The sequence below is a fragment of the Perognathus longimembris genome, chromosome 3, assembly GCF_023159225.1.
Source record: "Perognathus longimembris pacificus isolate PPM17 chromosome 3, ASM2315922v1, whole genome shotgun sequence".
Classification (NCBI taxonomy): domain Eukaryota; kingdom Metazoa; phylum Chordata; class Mammalia; order Rodentia; family Heteromyidae; genus Perognathus; species Perognathus longimembris.
Genome location: NC_063163.1, coordinates 8,594,956 through 8,620,139, shown reverse-complemented (window position 1 = coordinate 8,620,139; position 25,184 = coordinate 8,594,956). Strand labels below are relative to the sequence as shown.

The 25,184-nt window shown below is 51.5% G+C and overlaps 1 protein-coding gene across 2 annotated transcripts in view; it reads right to left on the bottom strand.

Annotated features, from left to right (window-relative positions):
• Positions 1–25,184, bottom strand: part of Stk24 (serine/threonine kinase 24) — a 57,970-nt gene that overhangs the window by 17,549 nt on the left and 15,237 nt on the right. Inside the window, exons 1-2 of one of the 2 annotated variants that reach the window (XM_048341161.1) lie at positions 6,502–6,594; positions 4,322–4,552 (exon numbers count right to left, since the gene is read on the bottom strand). In XM_048341161.1, the coding sequence (XP_048197118.1) occupies positions 4,322–4,552; positions 6,502–6,579 (309 nt within the window). In that variant the 5' untranslated portion in view covers positions 6,580–6,594. Of the gene's footprint in view, positions 1–4,321; positions 4,553–6,501; positions 6,595–25,184 lie in introns of those variants that run through there. The other variant, XM_048341160.1, reaches the window with a different exon arrangement.

Genomic DNA, 25,184 nt, shown 5'->3' with positions numbered 1-25,184 from the left:
AGCATTTTTAGAAGTTTGAGAAAAACAGAGATAGAAGGTTTCGGGACACTAGAGTGCTAATCAGAACTCGCTGTCTATTCAGTAAGATGCTAACCTGCTGCTGGTTGCAGTTCTAAAATTCCTTTGCTTCCACAGCCAGGCACTAGTGGCTCACACCTGTAATCCTAACAAGGATCGCAGCTCCAAGCCAGTCCAGGAAGCAAAGTCCATGAGACCCTTATCACCAACAAGCAAGGAACAGAGGTGGAACTGAGGCTCACATGTTAAAGAGCACCAGCCATGAGCAAAAGAGCTGGGGGAGAGCGCCCAGGTCCTGAGTTCCAGCCCAAAGGACCAGCTCACACAAAAAATCCCTTTGTTTCTTAACTAGCAAGACATATACAAATTACTGTCGGCTTTTATTTTCTCAAATCTCACAGTATCACTCAGAAAATTAATAAAAAAAAATTAGAACATTACTTTCTATTTCAGCAACTGTGAAACGAGATGGTGAATAGCAGTGCTCTCTGTCTGTCTGTCTCACACACACACACACACACACACACACACACACACACCCTTTCTGAATGCACTGGCTGAAGAAACCCCGGTAAGAGGCTTGCTTCTATGGTAGATTACTGAAATTTTCCCAGAAGAAGGGGAGGTGTCACAATTAAACACTTTTAAGAAGTGCTGACTATTAAGACTTTAATATCAAAAACTCTTGAGAGGCTCTAACACAAACTTGCTAAGCCAGGGTGGGGTGCAATGGCCTACAGCTGTAATCCCAGGTACTTGGGAGATAAAAATAGGAGGATAGCAGTCCAAAGGCCAGCATGGGCAAAAACTTACTAGCAAGACTCTCTCTTTACGTATGAAACTGTAGCCCCTCTGTACATCACTTTAACAATAAAGAAATGGAGGGAAAAAAAAAACTATCTCTCAAACAAGCCAGGTCAGCAATACACGCTTGTGGTCTCAGACAATCGAGAGGCAGAAGCAAGATATTAAGGTTTGAAACCAGCCCAAGACCTTGTCTGGGGGGAAAAGAAAAAAGAAAAAAACAAAAGTGCAAAAGTGCTGGGGGAGGGAGGGCTCAAGTAGAAGAGTACTATCCTGGCAAGCTCAAGTCACTGAGTCTAAAGTCCTAGTACTAAGGGAAGGAGAAAAGAAGGGAGGGAGGGAGGTAAACCCATGATGTCCAAATCTGTTTGATTAGGTAGTCCCTACCACTACCTCGCTGCTATCTCCCAGAGCAGGGATCTCCGCTGCTCTTATTCAACCCTTCCCCAAGCCGCCAGCCTCCCTGCCAACATCCACCCTCCTCCCCACACCCGCCGCCCTCCCCCTCCCCACCAGTCCATGGAGCCCATGAGATTCAGAAGACAGACTGAGCAGGCCCGTCTTAATGAAACAGACATTAGAGCTACGCTGCAGTGTTCTAGAAACTAAGAGAACAACGGGGGACGTGCGGTCTGAGACCACGCCTGACTCTGCCTCTTCTCCCAGCAGAAGGGGAGAGAAGCGAGTGCATCAGGTCACTGGCAAGCACATGGGCTTTCTCCAACCTGCCTGGCCACCATTCAAATCACTGCTTAAACTCTAAAACGAGGACACAAGCAGGAAGAATAGATGGTGGGTGGGTGGGTGGACGGACGGACGGATAGAAGGGAAACCACAACACAGGGCTCCAGTGATTATTTATATCACATTGCTCACACCTCCTGTGTGCTTTCAGACTCCGAAGTCTCTAATTAACCGGAGTGACTACAAACAGTTGCATCTTCAGAAAGTGAAGGGGGTTCGCTGGCACAGCCCCACGTGGGGCCCTGAGGATGGGCAGGGACCTTTGCCCTCCCCCACCCTCGCCCAAATCCAGCAAGGAGGCCTGGAGAAAGCAGAGGAGACAGAGGTCAGGCTCAGGGCACAAATCCTCGAAGGGAAAGCAACAGAACCCGCCTCTGAGGGGGGTGGAAGGTATCGGGGATAGATGGCTAAGGCCTATTCTCTCCACAGATACATGCCATTTTCCAACTTGCAGACTTTCCCAAGGACACAAAATTGCTCTTCTTTCAACTCTGTAGCCTAATCTTTAAAAAAAAAAAAAAAAAAAACACTGAACATTTCATTGGCAGGACAATTTACAAAGGTCACAACCTTTTAATTAAGGGGGGAAAAAACTAACACAACAAAATGTCACTAAGCAAGTCTGCTCTGGTACACCCATTCCTTTGGGTACACAAAGCAAGGGAGGCCCAGCGGGAGTGGCCCGTCGTCATCCTAGCTACCCAGGAGGCTGAGATCTGAGGATCGAGGTCCTAAGCCACCCCAGGTAGACGAATATGAGGCTCTTACCTCCAAATAACCAGAAAAAAAAAAAAAACTTTTAAGGCATACACAGAGCTGTGGTTCAAGTGGCAAACCACTTAAAGGAGAAAACCAAGTGTCAGAGCAAACCCCGAGTTCGAGCCTCAGTACCCGCACACCTGACGGGTGTTTGGAAAAGAGGCCACACAGGAGGGCCACCTAGGAGCAAGACTGAATCCATCCTATCCGGGTGGTTAACAGGCAGCCGGCGCTATGTTAACTACCGCACCCTGGCAACCCCGGAGGAAGAGGAGGTTGACTGGGAACCGAATGTTCTAGAAAGCTGGGCAAGACCGGGACATCCAGATGGGCTTTCAGGACCCTGACTGGGCTACAATGAACCCACCGAGTCCAGAAGTTGATGACAATCCTCTAAACACAACCCCAAGTCCCCACCAGGGCCTAGCGGCGAGTACAACTGCACACAACACCTACTAATTGCACTTCATCTTTGCGACCATGAAGCATTTAATGTAAATCTCCATATACAAATGGGAAGCACGAAGTTTTACAAACAATTCACTCAAAGCCACACATCAAAGTGGGTGATGGTAAGATTCAAGTATTCAAAATGCTACCTTTGACATCCTGCCATCCTTTGTATAGTAAAGGAAGAAAACAAGGATTCCCATTCAATTTTGATTTCCTTTCAATATTCATCTTGGAAAATCAATGGTTCTCAAAAATTTCCAAAGTTTGGTGCTCCCCTTCCCTAGTTCCCACAAACGTACATACAATACCCAGTGTACCAAAGTCAGTTACGGTGAGGGGAAGAAAGACAAGGGAAAAAGGCATAATTTCATAGGGTGCATGGAAAATAACAACATTGAAGATAACCATTAAAATGGAGAGACAAAGGGAAAAGGCAAACCAATGCAACAGCAATACTTACAAGACAAGATGCTGAAAACCAACTGTACAACTCAGGGGAGGGGAGGGAGGAAGGTGGGAGAAAAATGAAGGAGGAGGTCAAAGTTTGATAAGAAATGTACTCACTGCCTTACATATGTAACTGTAATCCCTCTGTATATTACTTTGACAGAGGGAGGGAAGAGGATAGAGAGCAGGAGCGAGAGCGAGAAATGAATGGTACAAAAAATAAAGGCTAGCCCTGGGGGAAAAATTTCCAAACTTGAATTCACAGCACATTATCACATTTCCACAAAATCAAAACCTTTACGCCTCACTTGTCATATCTAAGGAGGTTTATTTAGCAGATCAAGTCAGAAGAATCCCACTCTTAGTCATCTAGGTTTGATGCTACCTTCCACAGAATTATGTCAGCAGTTTTTAAAACCAGTTCTTTTTTCCTCCCCCAGTGCCGGTCACGAGGCCTCAAACTCAGCTATTTGAGCTCATGGTTGGTGTTCTGCCATTGAGCCATACCTCAAGCCCAGCCTTTTCCCTGGCTCACTGGAGGGAACAGGTTTGGGCTTCCTCCATGTGAACAGGACAGCCTGCAAGGTGACTGACGAGGAAACTGCTTCTACAGGGGTTCAGAGAACCCCACTAGTCACCATTCTTCCCCTCACCGAGAACCGGGCAAAGACTAGTCAATCTGGAGGGCTCTACTATTAGAAGTCAAAAGTGGATCAACTTGCTGATGTATCAACACCAATTCTCAGTGGCAGTTTTTAAAAACGGCATTGACTTAAGCTACAATTAATAACTGCAAGTATTATTAATTATCCTTAGGGAAGCATGAGTCTTCACTACCCATAGCCATCCTAAAATGAAGTGGTTAATTAATGGTTATTGGTGTAAGGAGTAAGAAAGCGTCAGTGACAAAGTCCCGCTCATTTTAAAGAGATAACCTTTCTACAAGCGACATTTAAGATGGCAAGGGGGCATGCATCGGCGCCAGGTTCTTTTCATGGCGAAGGTCAAAACCTGTCCTTCCTCTACAGTCCCTGGCACGGGCGCAGGCCCCAGCCCAGAGCTGCCCAATCGAGAGTGGAGATATTCTAAGACTCACCTTCAGGTAGGATCCATAGTATTTGGTTACATATGGACTGTCGCACTGACTCAGCACTGTGATTTCCTGTTGAATGTCCTCAATCTCATCCTCAGCTTCTTCCAGATCAATGATTTTGATGGCAACCACTTTCTGAGTCCGATTGTCAATGCCTTTGAACACCTCGCCAAAAGAACCCTTCCCAATTTTCTCTAGCTTTGTGAAAAGCTCCTCTGGGTCTGCTTTTAGGTTCTGGAAGAGAAAGGAAAGAGGAGAAACAGTTAAAACTTGTGCCCCAACGCTTCTCACTCGCTGTATTTCCCACGCGAGTACCTCCGGCTGGGACACAGCCGTGTGCTGGGTGTGCGGCGCTGGCAATGACCGCATCCTTCAGGTGTTCTAGAAGTCCCAAGTTCTAGTCCTGACTGCAAGCCCACACTAGACCAGCAAGGCAGCAAGGATGGAAGTGGAACAGTTACCCAGGTGAGGTAGAAAAGACTCCCAGATTTTGTACAAAAGAAATTTACCTGAATATGTTAGAACAGATACACAGCTTCACTGGGAAAACATTCTCGGGCCAAGAATGTGTCTCAGTAGTAGCAAGCTTGCCACGCACACAAGGTCCTGTGTTTAATCTCTAGCAATATGGGGGAGGTTGGATAATAACTATACAGAATTTCCACTTTTCTTCCCATCCAGTCCCCGAAGTTTCCTAACTCAGATAGGTATTTGCTGAAGCACGGGTTACCCAGCTGCTGTGTCACTGGAGCGCTTTACAATTCCATCAACAGCTATCCAGGCTCAATCACACACTTCACCTGAACAGTAATCAGACCCCAGACAACAACAAGCAGCCTGTTTTCCTCAGTCACAGGCCATGTCCTTGAAGCGGCCTCTAAAAGCTGTGGACCACCATCCTGATGGTTCAAATACAAGCAGCAGCACGAAAGCCCAGCCGTCAGGTCCTGGGTGTCTCTAACAGCCTCCCCACCCAGAACGCACAGGAAAGCCAGCTTAGATGCAGGGCCCGGCAGCCACCATTCCCCGGGGCATCCGGAAATGGCATGACACCACAGTGGGCGCAGTGCTGACATTTAGCAAGCAGAGCCAGGAACGCTTCAAGCCTCAGAACAAGTATGTGTCCGTCCCCAGACACCCGTGGCTCCCCCCCCCCCCCCCGTAACAAGCACCAGCCTGCCGTGAGGCCCCCAGGGCAGGGAGGGGCCCAAGGTCACCTTCCCACGGACACACCCTCCTGCAGAAGCATGGTACCCATGGTTCTCCAAGGTCTCTTCGTCCTTCAAAGAAGCCATTGGTGGGACTGGAAGGGATCCAGTGGTAGAGCACTAGCCAATGAGCAAAGGCATCAGGTAATGAGTTCAAGTCCCAGTCTCACAACAAGAGAAAAAGAAGAAACTGAACTCGCCAGGTCACTCGGTTAAGGGTGAAGCACTCTGAGCTCCGAGCGCCTGTGTCACATGGGCTGGCTCTGCCCAACATCAGGAGCCCACTTCTAATCTGGGAGCCCCGCTACAGCTCAACAAATGGCACCCATCGGGCCCTAAAGGGGCCTAAAGGAGACCACTTCCCACAATGCAGGCAGAGCCTGAGCCACACCAAGCAAGACACCAGCTCACACACGCACTGACCATCAAAGGTCTACACGCGAACATGACATACACACACAGGAGAAATGGGACAGAGTTAGCACAAGAGAGGCCGGCTGGGACACAGCACTGGGTGCCCACAGGAAGGGGACAGGAGCCCTCAGGAGCCCTGCCGGGGCCGCATCACGTAGCCACGGGACTCAGTACGAATCTCTGCTCACCTCCACCTCTACCTGAGGGGTACAAACTGCAGTGGGGTGCCTGACAGAGGGGCCTTTGACTGGTTTTCGAGGCAATTGCCATTTCCAGTCGTGGTCCTATGCCCCCAAGGTCTCCTAGAGAACAAGAACCCTGCATTCGCTACAGCAGTCAGGAACACCTGAACTCAAAGCCACGGGGCGGGGTTCAACGCTGACAGTCAAGCCTGACAAGTTCTCTCGGTGCACCCCTGCTTTCCATCAGCTTTGTCCCCAACGCCACGGGAGCTCTTGGGTGGGCTCCTTGCTCCCCTCCCCTCGCACGCAAGCCAGTGTTCAGAAGGGGGGGCGGGGCGAGGGGGAAACGTGCCCGTTTCTCCCAACGTGCCTTCCTTACCTCGGTCCCCCCAGGAGGAGGAGGGGTGGTCCTCCTTTTCTTTAAGGCCAGGGCTAAAAGTGGAGCTTTGGAATCCATCCTTCTCTCCTCCAGGACGCAGCTTCGGCCCACAACTGCTCTGCCCTTTTACTTCCCTCCACTGGATCTTTGCCCCGGGCAGCATGCCCAGGCTCCTCCCACTTCAGACAGACAAAGGCACCACCTGACCCCCCCCTCGGCTGCTCCCTCTCCCCTCCCACGGACGGTCCTCTCACGGGGCTTTACCTGCCAGTGGGCCGCTGCACCACCGCCGCAATCCAGCGGAGTCCGGTTCCCCGTGCGTGCGTGCATGCGTGCGTGCGTGTGCGATGCGGTGTCCGGCCTCAGAGCCTCGCCCTCCCCTTCTCCTGCTAACTTTCCGGACCTTCGGCACCTACAGCCTTGCTCTCGGCTCTTCTTCCAGAAGAAGAATCTCACTCACAGGCTCTACCTTGGCCAGCCCCAACCCAGGACATCACCCCACACAGCCGGGGTCCTAGCGCGTGCGTGAGGTCATCCTAGGCCACCCAGCCTGTGGGTGCCACCCCTCTGCAGAGCCCGGGGACCGTCCAGGGACCGTCCAGCACCCACGCAACCGTGACCAGTAAGACGTCACCGGGCTTCGGTTGTTCGTGAGCCCCCAGGGGCTGCCCTCCTGGCTCAGCCCAGCTCCTCCCAGGAGCGGCCTCTTTCCCCGCCTCCTCTGATCACAGCTGTAGTCAAAGCCCCCTGACTGATGAGGAGCCACAGACTGACGACGCAGTCGGATGCTGGCCTGGGGGGCGAGGAGGGGGGGGTGGAGCAGAAGTCTAGCGTGTAATGAAGAACACAGATCTTGATTAGAAGGCACCCTGGTAAGTTGCTACCATAATGACTCCCCAAGTAACGGGCGACACACACACACCCCACCCCTGCATCTCCGCCGCTCCCCACCGCAGAGCCTGGGCTGTCCTCGTGATTTCTAACGATCCTGGTTAGGCTTTCAAGGTTAAGCCTTAAGGAACCTGCAGACTTCACCGGCCCGCTCTGGGAACACCTCCATCCACACACAACAGGACTGTGGAGAGAGCCGTTCAGGAGGGCCGCGTGGAGAGAGAGGCAGCCGTCTGCCGTCCCTGTCCCTGCAGAGCCCAGGCCTCCAGCTCACCACAGCTGACCACGTGGCCACGTGAATGAGCCCCAGAGAGACCAGGCGTCCCAAGGGACGACGAGACTGTTCTGGACTCTTTGTGACTAGGAAAGTCCTAAGCACGCGAAGGCGGAAGTGTCGGCTGGGGGCGGGCCCCGCTGTGCCAGGGAGGGTCTGGTTTGAATAAATGCCCTTGCCAGCTCCCTTCTGCCGGGCCTAAGGCAGCTCAGGAGACAGCTGTTCTCACTTTGGCCCCCTTCCTTCACACGGGATCTTAGCCGGGGCGACGTGTGCCTCACTTCTGCCCATCGGGCGCCCGAAGGCTTTGCTTGGCAAGATGGGAGCCGTCTAAGCCCCACAACAGGGCGCTGCAGGAGGAGGAGGAGGCCCCGGGCTTTGGCAAGTCTCAAACCAGCTCATCCCCACACACTCACGGTCACCATGGCCAGCGGCAAAGCAATGCCAAAGACAGCGTTATTTCAAAAGGGAGCCAGAGGCTGGTCCTCTGAGGAAAGCAGATCTGCTGCCAGAAAAGATGCCATTCGCCGGTCACCTTGAGATGTTTCGGCTGAACTAAGCCTAGGGGCTGGGACTGGAAGAACTGCAGCATCCAGACACACGGGGGGGGGGGGGGGGGGGGGCAGGGAGGCGGGGCTGGCCCAGGCCCAGCTGGCACCCGGGGCAGGAGGACGCTGCACAGAATAGCGTGTCTGGCTAGCCACCGAAGGCGGTCGCTGTGGTTCAGTGTCCTCCCCGGCCTTCGAGCCCTCAGCAGGGGATTAGGTCACGAGGGGGGGTGATGGGGGGGCTCTGCCTTCATGAATGGCTTAAGCAGCTATCGGGAAGCTGGGGGCACCTGAGAAAAGAACGCGCTCAGCGCAATTTCTCCGTTTCTCCCATATGCTGACTTGCTCTTCCACAAGGCTGGGATGTCGCTCCAAAGGCCCTGGACAGTGCAGCCCTTGTGCGCTTGGATTTCCCAGTCTCTAGAACTGAAATTGCTTTGTCATTTATCCTGTCTGTGGTGTTCTATCACAGCCACAGAAAATGGCTAGGACACACCAATACCGAGTTCTCTATGATCACTAGAATATTTTTACCCGTTTAATAACCAGTCCAACTTCCCATGTGGGGAATTTAGGGATAATTGAAAATATATGTATTGGGAGGGAGGAGTGTTCCTGTCCTGGGGCTTAAGCTTGTCCTTAAGCTTTACAGCTCAAGGCTAGTGCTCTACCACTTGGGACATAGCCCTACATCCAGTTTTGGTGATTAACTGCAGGTAAGAGTCTCATGGACTTTCGTGCCCAGGCTAGCTTCAATCTGCCATCCTCAGATCTCAGCCTCCTGAGTAGCTGAGGTTACAGCCCAGAGTAGGAAAGTCTGTGAGACTGTTATCTTCAATCACGAAAGGGCGAAAAAGCCCAGGGACAGGGCCCAGGCCCTGAGTTCAAGCCCTAAAAGCGACCCAGAATCCCCTCCCTGCCACCCCACCACCACCACCACTATCCCTGCACACACACAATCCAATCTGGGCCTGTCTGAACATAAATACAAGATCCTATCCCAAAAATAACTAAAGCAAAAAGAAGTGGAGTTGAATCTTAAGAGAACACCTGCTTATTAGCAAGTTCAAACCACCGCCACCAAAGACAACGTTTGGCAAAACCAAGGCATTTGCCATACCCATATCAAAGTCCAAAATAGGAGACACATTATCCCTATCAAAGGCCCAGGGTAAAAGACTGGGCTCTCAAACTCTCCCAAGCCTTCCCCGCAAGATGCCTCAGAGAACTAAATCTTGCTCAAAGTTCCTGCAATGCCAGTGAAAGTGGCCGGGTGAATCTGGAACCATGAGCTGTACTCTTCAGTGGTGTGATTTCCAATACAGATCTCTTCCTGGGCTAATGGCAAGTGGTACAATGCTCTCCTGTGGTGCTGGTGGTGAGTGCTACAATGCTCTCCCGTGGTACTGGTGGTGAGTGATACAATAGTCTCCCATGGTAGTAGTGGCCTGTGGTACAATGCTCTCCCGTGATGCTGGTGGCCACAGGGACCAGAGCAGAGCCGCCACCCATCCTGTGATCACAACAGGAGACAACCCACACTGCACAGTGGACCCTCCTGCTTGGCTACAAAGTCCGGAAGGCAGGGTGGATTTTCAAGTTGGGATATTTCCAGCTACCGATGGGTTTGATGGGCCATGGTCTAATCCTAACCTAAGGAACATGGGTACATGTGCCCTGGAAGACAACTAAGAACGCCCTTGAGAGGATTTCTCTCTTCTCCACACCGACCTAGAGCTCCTCCAAGGAAGCCAGAGGTGAGCTACGTCACCTTTTGTGTTCTCCCTCTAATACACAGGCAAAGCCCATGTTCTCGACCCAGCCTGGTGGGAGGGCTGGGCCAGCCACTTCCCAGGGGCCGTCAGGACGCAGACGCCTCCCCAGAGAAAATCCAGTGGTGCAGTGTCCTGCCCCACCTTCAAGACACACAAGAGAATTGTCATGACAACGCTCTACTTCACATCCCTAGAGAGAGACCATTCAAATACTTCTCTGGTGGCTAAAGTATTTTATATTTTTAAACCCAAACAGCCATTATCATTTTCTTTTGACCATTTCTGGCAAGGAAAAATGCATGTGCCATTACTCATCGTCTTTTAGAATTACATGGCTTCAAGTCCACACGCCTCAAATGTACACTCTGCATAGTCAAGCTCTGCTAGACTACTCTGCTTAGAGGTAAGCTCCTAGTTTCCCCAAGAAAACAAAAAGAGAGGCTGGGCATATGGCCTAGTGGCAGAGTGCTTGCCTCGTATGCATGAAGCCCTGGGTTGGATTCCTCAGCACCACAAATGCAGAAAAAGCTGGAAGTGGCGCTGTGGCTCAAGTGGTAGAGTGCAAGCCTTGAGCAAAAAAGAAGCCAGGGACAGTGCTCAGGCCCTGAGTTCAAAACCCAGGACAAGGGAGGGAGGGAGGGAGGGAGGGAAGGAGGGGGAGGGAGGGAGGGAGGGAGGGAGGGAGGGAGGGAGGAAGGGAGGAAGGGAGAGAGGGAGACAAACTACCTAGGTTAATACTTTGTAACATCCAAACCTTGCTCATTACTACCTGCAACAGCCAGCTGTGTGGATCAGGGAGAGGCAGGGAAAAAGGAGCTGCTGGTGGGCACAGCCTCCACCCCCTCTGAACCCCGCAAGCATCCCTAAGGACCAAAGAACTAGGCCATCCCCAGCTGTTCAGACCACAGACTCCCCTTCACTCAACCATCCGTTCACCATACTGAAAACCTACCTGCCGGCCTGGTCCAGCCCTACCCCCAACAGACACCTGTGCCAGCTGTCCCCCGTTCTTCCTTATCCTTCCGTCTGTGCCAGACTCCCGCACGCCCGTTCCCCAGCCAAGTGTCTCCCTGCTTATGGAGTCATCGCCCATCATTCCCAAAGCTAGAAACGGCTTTCCCTTGTGGCTTTGTCACACCTGCATCCGAACTGTGCCTGCCATTCGTTCATTCTTCCTGAACGTCTCTCCGCCACGGCGTGACACCACCACCTCATCCACAGCCGCCTTCAACCAACTGCTCAACACCTGCCTGTGTTTTCCTTCACTGCTGGGAACAGCTAGCTGTCCTGGGTAGCTACTCGAGACTCCACAATCAAAAGGATCCCGGTTAAGAGCCAGCCCAGGTGGAAGACTTCAAGAGACTCCACCTCCAAAGGAATAACCAGCAAAAGGCTGGGCTGGCAGCATGGGTTGAGAGGTAAAATGCCAAAAGCAAGCCAAGCAAGCACGAAGCCCTGAGTTCTCCCCAGTACGGTGGGGGCGAGGAGATCACTGTGTGTCCGGGACTGTTTGGGGAAGAGCAAGGAAATGACGAGAGGACAAATAATCCATCATGGTGTCAAAACATGAAGAGAGCATAAGGAAACCCACTGTGAGCTACCAAACAACCAGGGTTGGGGGACCAGGAAAGAGAGCAAGGCTGATATATATGCATCTATGAATTACCATGGCAAAACTCCTTTGTACAAGGAGGAATCACATCAAGTAAAACAAGCTAGGTCAGGGGCAAGTACCAGTAAGGTGGAGGGGGAGGAGGGGAGAGGACTGAAGCTCCTTTTCATTAACATGCACCAGTTGTACAAGGAAGATTTCGTGTGACATTGCCACACACGCATAAAATGGGCCCCACCAATCCCAACCCCTCTATCCCCTCCCCCGCAAAACACACAGTCATTTCTGAGCATCTTCCCTTCTGGACCAGGGGCATGTGTCTACTGTCAGCCCATACTTCTGAATGCACCTCTGAGCCTTGAACTTGTGGCTCTCCCCCACAACTCCATCCGTAAGTAACCCAGAAACCCCGCAAACGCAATCCGACGTCCGGCTTGCCTCCTGCTGGAGCACACAAACTGCACAACCGTGAACACTTCGCCCCGAAGCAGGGAACCTTCAAGCGAGTGGACAAGCCCAAGCCCTTCCGGTCTTTCAGACAGGAGGAGCGAGCGGAACCACTCTGGCAGGTCCGTGCGCTGTGCCGGCCCCTCCCTCCCTCCTCAGCGTCTGGGGCGCTCTCCACACCTGCTCTGCTACCCAAGGGAAGGGCAGGTCCAGGCTGGAGACACTCGGCCTCGCTTGGTGTGGGCACTCCTCCTCCAGGGGGAGCAAGAACAAGCGCAGCTTAGGCTCAGCTAGTCTGCTGACAGCCTCCCTGAGCCAAACGCTCTTGGGCACTGTTCTGGGGTGCCCACCTGTCACCCCCGTCGGCCACACGGAGCAGCCGAGGCTCTGGGCTTCAGGGGGTGCACGGTCACGAAGCTCGGGGCAAGCTCCAGCCCCCACCCACCCCAGGTCCTCCCAGGAGTGACCGGAAGAGCGCCGTGTCCAGGGCAAGGCCCCGCGCTTGGGAGGCCCGGGCTTGCTTAGAGACCCCGAGTAGGCCTACAAGTGAAATCAGGGCAGCCTGTGTCGGACAAGCACTAGATGAGAATTACGCAGTCTTCCAAACGCATTCCGTAGTGCACTGGGAAATGAGCCCTGGCAACTCTTTTATTAAAACCGAAATGGCAAGGAGCCACGGAAGGACAGGTGAGCCCCGATGGCAGACCTTACAACCCAATGAGCGGGGGGGGGGGGGGGGGGGCGCAGATCCCGCACGAGCCTCGGCGTGGAACACAGCTCTCGCCAGCTGCGCGCTCAGCAGGCCGCCTGGCCACCTGATCCGGGTGAAGCGCTGGGTGTCACACTAGAACACCACCCAGCCAACGGAGCAACACCCGACGCCGCCTCCCGGGCCTTGCAAGTGAACACACCTGCCATGCATATTTTATATAAGCTGGCAGGGACAGCGGGCACTAGGAAACCGCAAGTATCCTAGAAAATCGGACCCAAGTGGGTTGGGTATGTCAGTAAATATATTGCGTGTACCTGAAAATCATCCGGCTTCAGAGACATCAAGGGGAAGTGGCGCAAAGGGCTCTGCTCACAAGGGTGATTTGCGGCGAACAGGACTAACGTTCGCGGGGTCACTGTACATGCTTCAGAACAATCTGCAGGCGTCCTGCCGGCGGCTGGACAACTCCCCGGCAGCCCGCCGTCCGGAGGGGTCGCCGGGAGGACGGAGCCCCCGTGAGCCATACGCTGGCCGGGGTAGCATCCTCTCAGAAGGGGCCACAGGGCTCAGCCCGCAGGCCAGGGGTCTTCTACAGTCTCTAGTTCAAAGCTGACAAAAGGCAATTCAGGGCAGCAACAGCGTGCCAAGCCCAGCACTAAGCCCGACAAAGGCCTTGGTCCCCCGGACGGCCGGGCCTGGGGCTGCTCAAAGCAGCTCTTGGGCATCACTCCGCTGCCCTGGCAACACAGCCAGCTGCCATATTCTCGCCACGCTTCTTGAACCACAGGCACGCTCCTGGCCCCACCGCCAGGGCCTTGCGCTTGTGAGCTCACACACACACACACACACACACACACACACACACACGGCACACCGCGGGGCCTGACTATGGCGTGCGGGGATATCAGCTCTTCAGTCTGAGAAGCAGAGCTCTCGGTGCTCCGCTTCACCGTGTCCCCACAGAGCCGCCTCTCACGAGCCGGCTGTGGCAAGGACATGTATTTTTAGCCTGTGTGGTGATGCCGTCTCACGTGGATGGTGGCCCTAGTAGGGTTCTGGCCCAATGTTCCTCTTGGGGTGAGAAAGGACTCCTTGTCTTTGTGGCCTCCAACCAGAACGAAACACCCACCGCTCCGGGCCGGATTTCACCCCCCTGACTGAGTTGTCCCTCTGGGGCACCATGGTTGGCACGGCTCTCTTCCCTACGCGGACCCCCCCTTTAACACAGCGCAGCCACCCCACGGGCGCCTCGGTGGGCAAGGTGACCCAGACACTGCTAGCCCCGGCGGAGGCGGCGGGCGGCCCCTCTCCCCGGGACAGGGCAACAGGGGGCTGGGGAATCAGAACGGCCTGGCCCACACCTGCAGCCGGGCCCGGCTCTGCCATTCCAGGGGACGGCCACTTAGTGACAGGGACCTCCATCGGGCATTATGATAAGGATTGAGGAGCTCTGTCCGCATACGCCCTGGGACTTACTGGGAACTCAGCATCAACTCTTAAGCTCAGTGACTGCACTCTATTAAAATCACACCTACAGGGCTGGGGATATAGCCTAGTGGCAAGAGTGCCTGCCTCGGATACATGAGGCCCTAGGTTCGGTTCCCCAGCACCACATATACAGAAAACGGCCAGAAGTGGTGCTGTGGCTCAAGTGGCAGAGTGCTAGCCTTGAGCGGGAAGAAGCCAGGGACAGTGCTCAAGCCCTGAGTCCAAGGCCCAGGACTGGCCAAAAAAAAAAAAAAAAAAATCACACCTACAAGGGCTGGGGATATGGCCTAGTGGCAAGAGTGCTTGCCTCGTATACATGAGGCCCTGGGTTCAATTCCCCAGCACCACATATACAGAAAACGGCCAGAAGTGGCGCTGTGGCTCAAGCGGCAGAGTGCTAGCCTTGAGCAAAAGGAGGCCAGGGCAGTGCTCAGACCCTGAGTCCAAGCCCCAGGACTGGCCAAAAAAAAATCACACCTACAAAGCCAGCACCGGTGGCTCACGCCGGTGAGCCTGGCTACTCAGAAGGCTGAGATCTAAGGGTGGCAGTTCAAAGCCAGCCCAGGCAGGAAAGTCTGTAAGATTCTCATCTCCAATTTACTGCTAAAAAGCCAGAAGTAGTGGTCGAGCCCAAAAGCTCAAGGATAGCGCCCAGGCCCTGAGTTCAAGCCCCAGGATGGGCACAAAAAATAAATAACACCATGTACACTGTACATGGCTCTGATTTCAGTACCCAGGGGGGCTGAAACAGAAAGATCCAAAGCTCAAGGATAGTCTAGGCTATCTGGCAAGACCTGGTCTTTAAAAATAAATAAATAAATAAGTACCCTACCCAGGCACTGAATCCTGACTACTCAGGAAGCTGAAATCTGAGGATCACAGTTCAAAGCCAGCCCAGGTAGGAAAGTCCATGAGACTCTTACTCCAATTAACCACCAAAAAAAAAAAAAAAAATCAGCTGTGACTCAAACCAGTAGAGCACTAGCCTTGAACAGACAGACAAGCTCAGGGACAGCACCTAGGCCCTGAGTTCAGCCTCATGACCAACAAAAACAAACCCTAAGTTTGTGCGATACAGTGGCAGTAGTTGCCTCGGTTTTCTAAGTTTAACAAGAATACTGTCCTTCCTTAGGTCTTGATACTAGCTGTAGCACTCTTCCAAGGTAGAAGTAGAAAATAAAGACCATGACAAAGTGGCGGACACGAGGGGACTTTCAGGAAAATAGCATTCTAATTTTAAATCACTTTTTGAAGTTTTCCTTGAGACACGTGTCTCTCTTCCTACTGAGAAGCAGCCAATTTATTATTACTGTACTAGATCATGTTCCTGAAAAGTTAAATCGTACTACTCCTCGTTCTTCAGAGAGTAAGGAAGTCGCAGGTAAAGGCTGCGTGAAGCAAGAATGCGGCAGGAACATTTGGGCAGTCCATGCCAGCAGCCCGCCCCGCCCCGCCCCTAGCCCACGCCTGCTGCCTACTCGGGGAGGAAGAGTGGGAGCCTCCCTCGAAACCTGGGGTTAAACAGGACGGACCTGGTGTGTGGTAGTGCTGTGGAATGCAGCCAGCAATACATCACTTCTGTGACGGTTCATTAGCATAGCAATGGAATTCCCATGCATGCGGGCAGCATGCTTTGATCCTATCTATCCACCCCCCATTACTCTTTCCGGCCCCCTCTTTTACATCCATGGTCTTCTCTTTCCTCTACTCACCCCCCTCACCGTCCGTCCCCCCCCATTCTACAGGAGAGAAAAGCAGAGCAATACGTTTTCATTCGACTACTTCATTACTGCTGCTACATATTCACTGAGAGAAAACAACAACAAAACGTGCATTTCAGAGAAAGAGTGATGCGGTGCTTCCTTTCCGGTGCTTCCCTGGCTGGTGAGTTCTGGAACACACCCTTGCTGCCATGTCCAGGAGACAGACGCCAGCGCGGCTTCTCCATCTCGTCACTCGCGCCTCTGGAAGGTGCTCTGGCCTCAGCCACTCCCAACCTCTCCCCCGCCCCTGTGCCCGTCGGTTGCACTGGCCTCTGGACATGGCAGTCAGCCCTCACCATTTCGTATTTTCCTGGCACATTCTACCGGCCCCGGAGCTCACGGCACGCCGGCCACTTTCCAGTAGTGCAAGTATGCACTTTTAAATAGCAACTTGTGGAAGATGTGCAAATAAATACTGCTGGGCCAGCACTGTCCCAGTTGGGTACAGGACCAAAGGACTGCCAATACAATACATTCGTTCTCTGCACAACCAGAACAAGGCAGAAATGTCTACCAGGAGCCTGTCTGTGACTTGCTCCCAGCCTTGCATTTTACTGAAGGCGGGCGGCCCAAACAGAGGCAGCCTCACAGGCGGTCTAAGTCCCAGATCTGTTGCTGCAACAAGGATACCCAAGGGCTGGCATATTTGAATCACAGTTTTAGGGAAGTTCAAGACCATGGCACTGGGGTCAGCTAGGCCCCTGGACAAGGCCCCCTTGGCTGTGTCTGGAGATTAGCTGGCAGGACACTAGGGAGCCCGGGGGGTGGAGGGTGGGGAGGGAGAGAGGGTGGGGAGGGAGAAACGGCGAGGGTCTCACTGACACCTCACTTTATACAGGCCCGCCCTGAGGACCAAGGTTGAACCTTTGGGGTACCTGCAAACCTTATCCAAACGACCTCAGAGACGTGGGCACGTTTATGTCCACTGGGAACAATCACCATTCACATCTGTACAGTAATTGGTGCTTTTCAGAAAAACCTCACACAAATAGCTTGTTAGATGCAAGAAAGCTACTTACGCCATGGTTCGTTTAGCCCCAATTAAGAAGAAACACATTAAAAAACCGCATGGCGGAAGAGCCAGAGTTCTGGGCTCCCAAACCGCCACCCACCTTCCCGAGGGTAGCGCGGGCAGAGGTGGGGGGAGGCCCGGGGAGGAGGATAGTGAAGTCTACTTCCCGATTTCGTCTTAACTACACATTCAAGTATTAGCACTGCATATGGCCAGGCACAGCAATTCCAACATAAAATTCAGAGTCCGCCTCAGCATCGGTGGCTCACACCTGTAATCCTAGCCATTCGGGAGGCTGAGATCTGAGGATCTTGATTCAACGCCAGCACAGGCAGGAAAGTCCAAGAGCCTCTTACCTCCAATTAGCCACCACAAGCCAGAAGTGGAGCTGTGGCTTAAGTGGTAGAGCACTAGCCTTGAGCACAAAAGCTCAAGGACCACACCCAGGCCCCGAGTTCAAGCACCAGGACTAGCTCAAAAAATAAAAATGTAATTCCCACACTCAAAATCAGCCTCGCAGAAACGAGTGTGTTAACGGGCGCCCGTGGCTCATGCCTATAGTCCTAGCAGATCATGGCTGGAAGTCAGCCCAGGCAGGACAGTCCATGAGACTCTTATTTCTAATTAACCACCCAAAAGCTGAAGTGTGGCTGTGAATCAAGGTGATAGACACTAGCCCTGAGCACAAATGCTCAGGGACAGTGCCCAGACCCCGAGTTTAAAGCTCAGGACTCAAAAAAAATTTTTAATTAAAAAGAAAAGGGGGGGGGCTGGGAATATGGCCTAGTGGCAAGAGTGCTTGCTTCGTATACACGAAGCCCTGGGTTCGATTCCCCAGCACCACATATATAGAAAATGGCCAGAAGGGGCGCTGTGGCTCAAGTGGCAGAGTGCTAGCCTTGAGCAAAGAGAAGCCAGGGACAGTGCTCAGGCCCTGAGTCCAAGGCCCAGGGGACTGGCACAAAAAAAAAAAAAGGAGGAAAGAAAGCTCCAGCTGTAGTAAAGAGCCCTGCAGACGGCCAGTGCCGGTAGAAGAAGCCCAAGCGCAGCTCTGCAGCTACCCTGGGCCTAAAACAGCCAGCAAAGGCCCAGGAGGCAGGGCAAGTCTGGGCCCTGCTCTTTGGCTAAGAAAACATAGCCAAGGATGCCACCTCCAATAAAATCTCTCTATCCAGATGCCCTAGAGAAAGGTTTCTTCCCCCACCCCACCCCCCAAAAAAAGAAGCACTGTGTACTTGAAGGGCAAACCCGATGAATAATGCAGCCAATTTGTTCCCCCTGGCTGGAAACACGAAGCGTAGTTCTAGCTGCAGCTCTCACAATCAATCCCTCCGGTAATTCAACTTTCATTCGGGTCAGTTTTAGAAAGTTCAACCCTTCAGGAGAATGTAAAAAAGGCCTCCAAACACACACAAAAAAGGGGAGTCACAGAAGGGGCTCGGTCTGTATGTCCAACACTGGGGTCTGCTGACACGACAAGGCAGTGGACAGATGAGGCAGGCACCCTACGAAGAGGCTCTGACGGGCAGGATGAAGGCTTCCCACAGCCAGGAAGAGTGTGGGGAGACATTGCTATGAGACGCTGGTATAGCAGCTAGTCTTCTGTTCCCGCGCAGCCCAGAGGATGGCTCTGCATCACACCACATACAGGACACCAAGCCAACTGGAAAAGCAAGGCAACGCCAGCTGGCCATCCTCCACAGGGTGAAGTCGGAAATCGTAACTACGGGTATACACGCAGGCAGGCAAGGATGGCTCGATCCCCAGTGCCCACCTAGCCATGACCAAAGCTATCTTCCTCATCTTCAACAACCTCCTGATGGCCTTCTCTACCAGCCTTGCAATGCAGACACACCCAGCTGCCACTCATGAGGGAGAGGCTCCGTTTGATGGCCATGGCAGATACGAGCCCTTCTGGACTGACTGCCTCGAATGACTGCTGACTGGAAGATCTGACAAGGAGCCGGTTCACAGACAACAGTGCCACTCATCTTTTGTTTCCTTGGTATAACCTTCAGGAAGTGACCGGGCATTTGCAGACCTAAGTATCAGTGGAAACATTAGGCGAGTGTTTTAAGAATGTGAAGTGGGCTCAATTTCCCGTATATAAAGGGATAGAATACTCTGCTGAACTAGAAACCTACAAGGTGAGATTGTCGCACAAAATGAACTGGGGAAGACTGAAGTCAGCTGAGCAGGGTCCCAACCCCTGCTGTGCCTACTGTAAGAACATGACCTCCCAGAGCTTCCAAGAAATGCTCACATTGGTGACAGCGGCACAGAAGTGCCCGAGCCACTCTCTTTTAGATAAAAACTTGTAAAGGCCCCATTCCCAAAAGGGGCCTAGGTTCACGTACAGCTCTTACAAACACAGAGAACACACTTGGCTTTTTGCTCTTGCATTGAAGCTGAAACACTGCACGGAGGTGTTAGAGTTGGCCAAGGATGCTGGGGTTCCCCATAGGAGTAAGGACACCTACCTGAAAGAAATCTGGCAAGGCCAAGGTTGCTTCTACAGAAGGATGGGCCATCAGCCAAAATTAGGGCAAGCAAGCACACAGGGCAGGCCGGCTGCTCCCTTTTCATCCCTAACCCAGCAGGCCCCGCCCCCCTGCTCCAACTGGCTGAGCTCAGGCTCACAGTCTGCAGATGGAAGAGGTTTAATTAGCAGTAGTAGGATGTAACTAAAACTACAAGCAGCTTGAAACAGAGTGTCTTAATTAAAGTGTAGCAGAACAAAGATGAAACTAAAGTTTAATCAACAAGGACCAAATCACCTGGACAAAGCAGGAACTTTTCAGAAAAACAATGCTCACCAGATTGACAGGAAGAAGTGACCCACTTTCATGGGGGGGGGGGGAATCCTTGGATTAAATCCTTGGATTAAAAAAAAGGCAGCTTTTCTTTTCACAGAAGACTCATACAAGTTGTATAGAACCAGTAAGGAGCTTAATGTTGGCTTTTCTCCTGTCGCCAGCTAAGTCATGCCTCTTGATCGCTACTGTATCTATAACCATGTGCAACAACCCTTGGTATTTTGTACAGCTCACAAGGCAACCTTAACCCTGCTATTCAGAACCATTAAACATTTCCCTTTGTTTCAATACACCCCAAGGCAACTGATCTTCCCAGGCACATTTCTGCTTGTCCAGCATCTACTTTGGCAGAAAGGGTTGTTTTTTTGTTGTTGCTTTTTAACTACCCTTTAACTCAAAGTAAACCAAAGTATATTGTCATTAAAAACAAGACAAAGGAAAACCATGTATGCCTCAAAGCCAATTAGTTCTTGGCACCAAGGGCCAGAGGTCCCTGCCCATCTGAGATCACCTCCTTGAAGTTTCTTTTCAGTGTTTTCTCAGTTGTACAAACGGCACTGGGAGGCAGCCAGGGCTAAACAGTGAGTGAGGCTGGGCCCAGGAGACCAGAGAGCAGAGGGCAGATCCGGCAGTCCTCACCCACACTCACCCACTCCAGACACGTCAAGAACCACATAATAGCCTGTGCATGGTCCCTTCGTGGCCCTTCCTCTGCTAGGCTGCAGAAGGCCGGCACACAACACAAACCGGCCGGTGAGAATGAACCCACCGGCCTTTGCAGACTCCGTGATGCCAGTGCAACACAAGCTTAGAGACAACCAGGAAGAGACTTCCAGAAAAAGGGGTCAAAATGAAAGGCGCATGAACCAAAAGGGAAGAAAAGGACCCAGCTGTAGCCCGAAACCGCAAACATCCAATGTCTCCAAGACCCAGTGAGAGCTGAGCCACAGAGGGAAGGGGAGGGAAGGGGAGGGAAGAAGCCGGCTCTCGGTGCTTGCTCCACTTTTTAGGTATCAGGCTGAGGTCCCAGGCGGGATTCCTGGGAGGCTGGGACAAACCCTGTGGACAGGTCCTGACCACAGAGCCAGCCCTGAGGCCTGGCGGAGCAGGATGACCCCACTACCTATCCAGCAACTTGCCAGGAGGAGAAAGCACTGCTGACCAGAGGCAGCCAAGTCCTAGAACCCATTGCCAAGAACAAAGGGGCCACATTGGGCCACCCAATCACCAGTGGGAAGGTGACGGCACAGCCCACAAAAGGGCTGCCGTGGGGGAAAGCAGAGCCAATCCAAGGCAGGCCGACGCCTCCATTCCCACCCACACCCCCACCCTTCAGAGGCACCCCAAAGCCCAAAGAGTCCACATGTGGGCCGCAGCACTTCCCTGGAGAAGGGCGGTGAGAAAACAAGCAGAGGGAAATCATTTCAGAATTCCCAAGGAGGGGGTCTTCCAGACGGTTCTCTCCACTCTCAAGAAACTAGCTCAACCTATACCACCTTTTTGGAAAAAAATAAAACCTGAAACAGGTGTTAATGGAACTGGAAATGAAGACATCAAAAAGCATTATCAAACACACACCACATTAAAGCAACAAAAGAATCATGGCTGGAAACCATGGCATAAGGAGCAGCAATCATCTGAAAAGCAAGAGAAGCGGAACACACAAAAGTGACAAGGAAGCTGGGTTCCAGTGGTTCACGTCTATAATCCTAGCCACTCAGGAGGCTGAGATCTAAGGATCACAGTTCAAAGCCAGCCTGGGCAGGAAAAAAATCCATGAGACTCTTATTTCCAATTAACCACTGAAAAACTGGAAATAGAGCTGTGGCTCAAGTAGTAGAGCACTAACCTTGAGTGAAAAGCTCAGGGACAGTACCCAGACCCTGAGTTCACCCCAGGATCAGCGCGCACACATACAAGTCATCAGGAAAGATGACAGACGTGGGAATAAGAGATCAACACATTCACCCACACTGCACCAACCCGTGGAAACAAGCAAAGAGCAAAAAAAATCTCACTTCAACTCAACGGATAAAAGATTCGTATCCAGGATATGAAAACAGATCAAAAAAATTAAACAAAAAAATCCCATTAATAAACAAGTAAATGGACTGAACAACTATCAGATGAAGAAACAAATGGCTAATAGACACATGAGGAGATGCTCAACACCGCTAAACATAAAGGAAACAGATCAAAACGACACCAGGATTCCAGCCAGGTGCGGGTGGCTTACACCTGTAATCCTAGCCACTCCAGGGGCTGAGGTCCCAAGATCATGATTTGAAGCCAGCTCAGACAGGAGCGTACCTGAGAGGGTTATGTCCAATTAATCACCAAAAAGCAGAACCTTTTGTGGTTGAGTGCTAGCCTTAAGCCAAAGATACTCAGGACCAGCAACCAAGTACTCAGTAGAAGCCCCTACCCTCCCCCCACCAAAAAAAAAAACCTACTCTAAGATTCCATCTCATTCCCCATCATCAAGAAAAGAAACAACAGATGCCGGTGAGGATGCTTCAGGAAAAGGAACCTTATACACTGCTAGCAGGAATGTAAACTAGTGCAACCACTATGGAAATCAGTATGGAGGGTCCCCCCAAAGTTAAAAATAGACCTGCTTTGTGACCCTTCCATGTCACTGTTTATTAGGCATATACCAAAAAAAAAAAAAGATACCAACATACTTCGGCTTATTGAAGCCCTGCTCACAACAGCCAAACTGTGGAATAACCAACACAGTTGCCCAACAACAGATGAGTGGATAAATATGATACATATATATATACATATACATGTAATATGGAATAGTATACAAAGAAAAATAAAATGCCATTTACAAGAAAAAGGACAAATCTTGAAAACATCATGGTGAGTTAGATCAAGCTCCAAAACCCAAATATCACGTTTTTGCTCATTTGTAGAAGCTAAATGACATACCTTTTCAAGGACAGATACATACATATATGTATACATACTCATACATACATATGTATTTACACACACAGAGAACATGATTTTAACTATGGGACTATTCAGGAGAAGAGAAGAAAGGGAGGGGAATAGAAAAAGATAAGAGGGTGAATAATTTCAAGACACAATACAACTTCCCATGAGGATAGCAAAGGGCATCCCAGTGAAAGTTGTTAATAGATAGGTAGGCAGAGAAAAAGAGCAAGGGGGGGGGAGGGTTATTCTGGGTAAAATACATACACATTTGCAATTCCATGGCAAAAATCACTTGGTATAATTAATACACTTCTACTGGCTCAAAGGCTAATGACAGGAAAGTAAAAGAAGCTCTGTTGCAGGAGCGGGGACCAGAAGAAGAAGGTGAATGAAGATAGATATGGCCAAGGTGGTTCACAGAAAGACTTTACTAACTGCACTCCAGCCGGCAAATCTTTTGCAAAACTGGGCACATACAAAGAACTGAGTCCCCAGCCTTGTGAAAGTGCATGATACAAATACTCCACCACTCCATCGACTTAGCCTGCACTTGCTTTATTTATCTGTAAATTTTTTTAAAGAGGGCGGGGCCACCAAGCACCAGTGGCTCACACCTAGGATCTTAGCTTTACGAGGCTGACATTTGAGGATCAAAGTTTAGAACTAGCCTGGGCAGACAAATCAGAGACCCTTATCTCCAACTATCTAGCAAATCGCTGGAAGTGAGCAGAGTACAAGCCTTGAGCGAAAAAGCTGAGAGTACTAAGCCCTCCAAAGTCCAAATCCCACCCCGAGCACATAAAATGCATACCTAACTAGTTTTCCTAGGAATAAAACATGGAAAGTGTTCCTCTGAAAAACCCGTAGTAGAACATGTTGCTGAAGCCTGAGTTGCCTGCATTTTCTTGTTGGAGCCACAACCAGAGGTAGCAGCCACTCACAGCTGACTGGTGCCCACCCGGCCATGTCCTACTAATGGCTGAATACGGGACACGAATCAAGCGAGTGGGCTGTCCATCACACCTCAGGAGGCTGCCCTCAAATCACACATTGACCAGGCACACAGCTTCACTGTTCTTCTATCTTTCATGTCTGCTGCTTCTATAAAAATAACGGACCTATGGTTCTATGTGACCTTCAACAATCACACCCAAGGATCTCTCTTTTCTGGTAAGTAATAACAAAGAGGCCCCCCCCCCAAGGGCCCGGAACTGCCTGAGGGCAACAGTGTGACACTATCCAGGGGCTTGTGTAACCAGGCTACCACTGACCCAAGCTCCCCTCCCCCCCAGCGGCTGTGGTGAGGTCACAGACCACACAAGTGTGACACACAGGATATTCTGGTATGAGATTTTCTTCCCCCTAATAGCAGGGCTTGAAGCCAGAGATCTCACTCCCAGTCAGAACTTACCATCTGAGCCATGTCATGCCACTAGCCTAGCCCTTTGCTAGATGGAATCTAGCCGTCTTTCCTGCCAGGGGTGGCTTGGAATTAGAGTAATTCTCCGGGTCTCCTTTGGTAACCAGGAACAGAGGTGTGAGCCACCTGAATCTGGCAGCTTGGGGAATTTCTTTCCCAACTACTTGAACCAGCTATTCCAACTTCCTCCGTTAGCTAATGCAACTGGCTTAGTTGGCTGCTAGAGCGAAATAAACTACGTAACTTTACAACACACAGCTCTGCACACACAGTGAGACCAAAGGAGGATATACGTTTGGAGGGGTGCAATGCCTATGGTCCTCTGATCATACAAAGTAATAATTTATGGACATGAACTCCAGGAAATGGAAACAAACACACACAGCTCTGGAGGCTGGGAAGGGCCAGTGTGTGGTGGCGTGCGGCAGAGAACCCGTCCTCACCGATGGCAATCTAGCAGTGTCCTCACGTGGCAGAAGAGGCAAACAGGTTCAACCAGCCTCTTCCACGAAAAGGGCACTATTTCCCTTCTGTTTGAGAGACCCACTCTTAAGTGTGCAAAGTAACATTCAACTATTTCAACAACCAGCCCCCAGTTGAATGCATTCCATTACTCTAACCGATGATCAAGGTGGCCGCTGGCATCACTTTCTGAATTACATCCACTAATCAACTTTTTTTTTTTTTTGCCTTTAGATGGTACTAGGGTTTGAACTCAGGGCTTGGCACTTAAGGACTCTACCATGTGAGCTATGAAGTCAGCCCTTTGAGGTTTACTTTAGTTTTCAGATAGGGTTTCATGATTTTTACCTGGAGCCAGCCAAGGACTGAAATCCACCTTGCTGGGATTACAGGTATATGTCACCATGCCTTTCGTTTTGTGACTATCTTGCTAACTTTGGTGACTGCTCCTCCTGTCTCCATCTCCCTCAAAGGTGGGATTCAGACACAGGGGTCACTATACCCAGCTTACTAACTT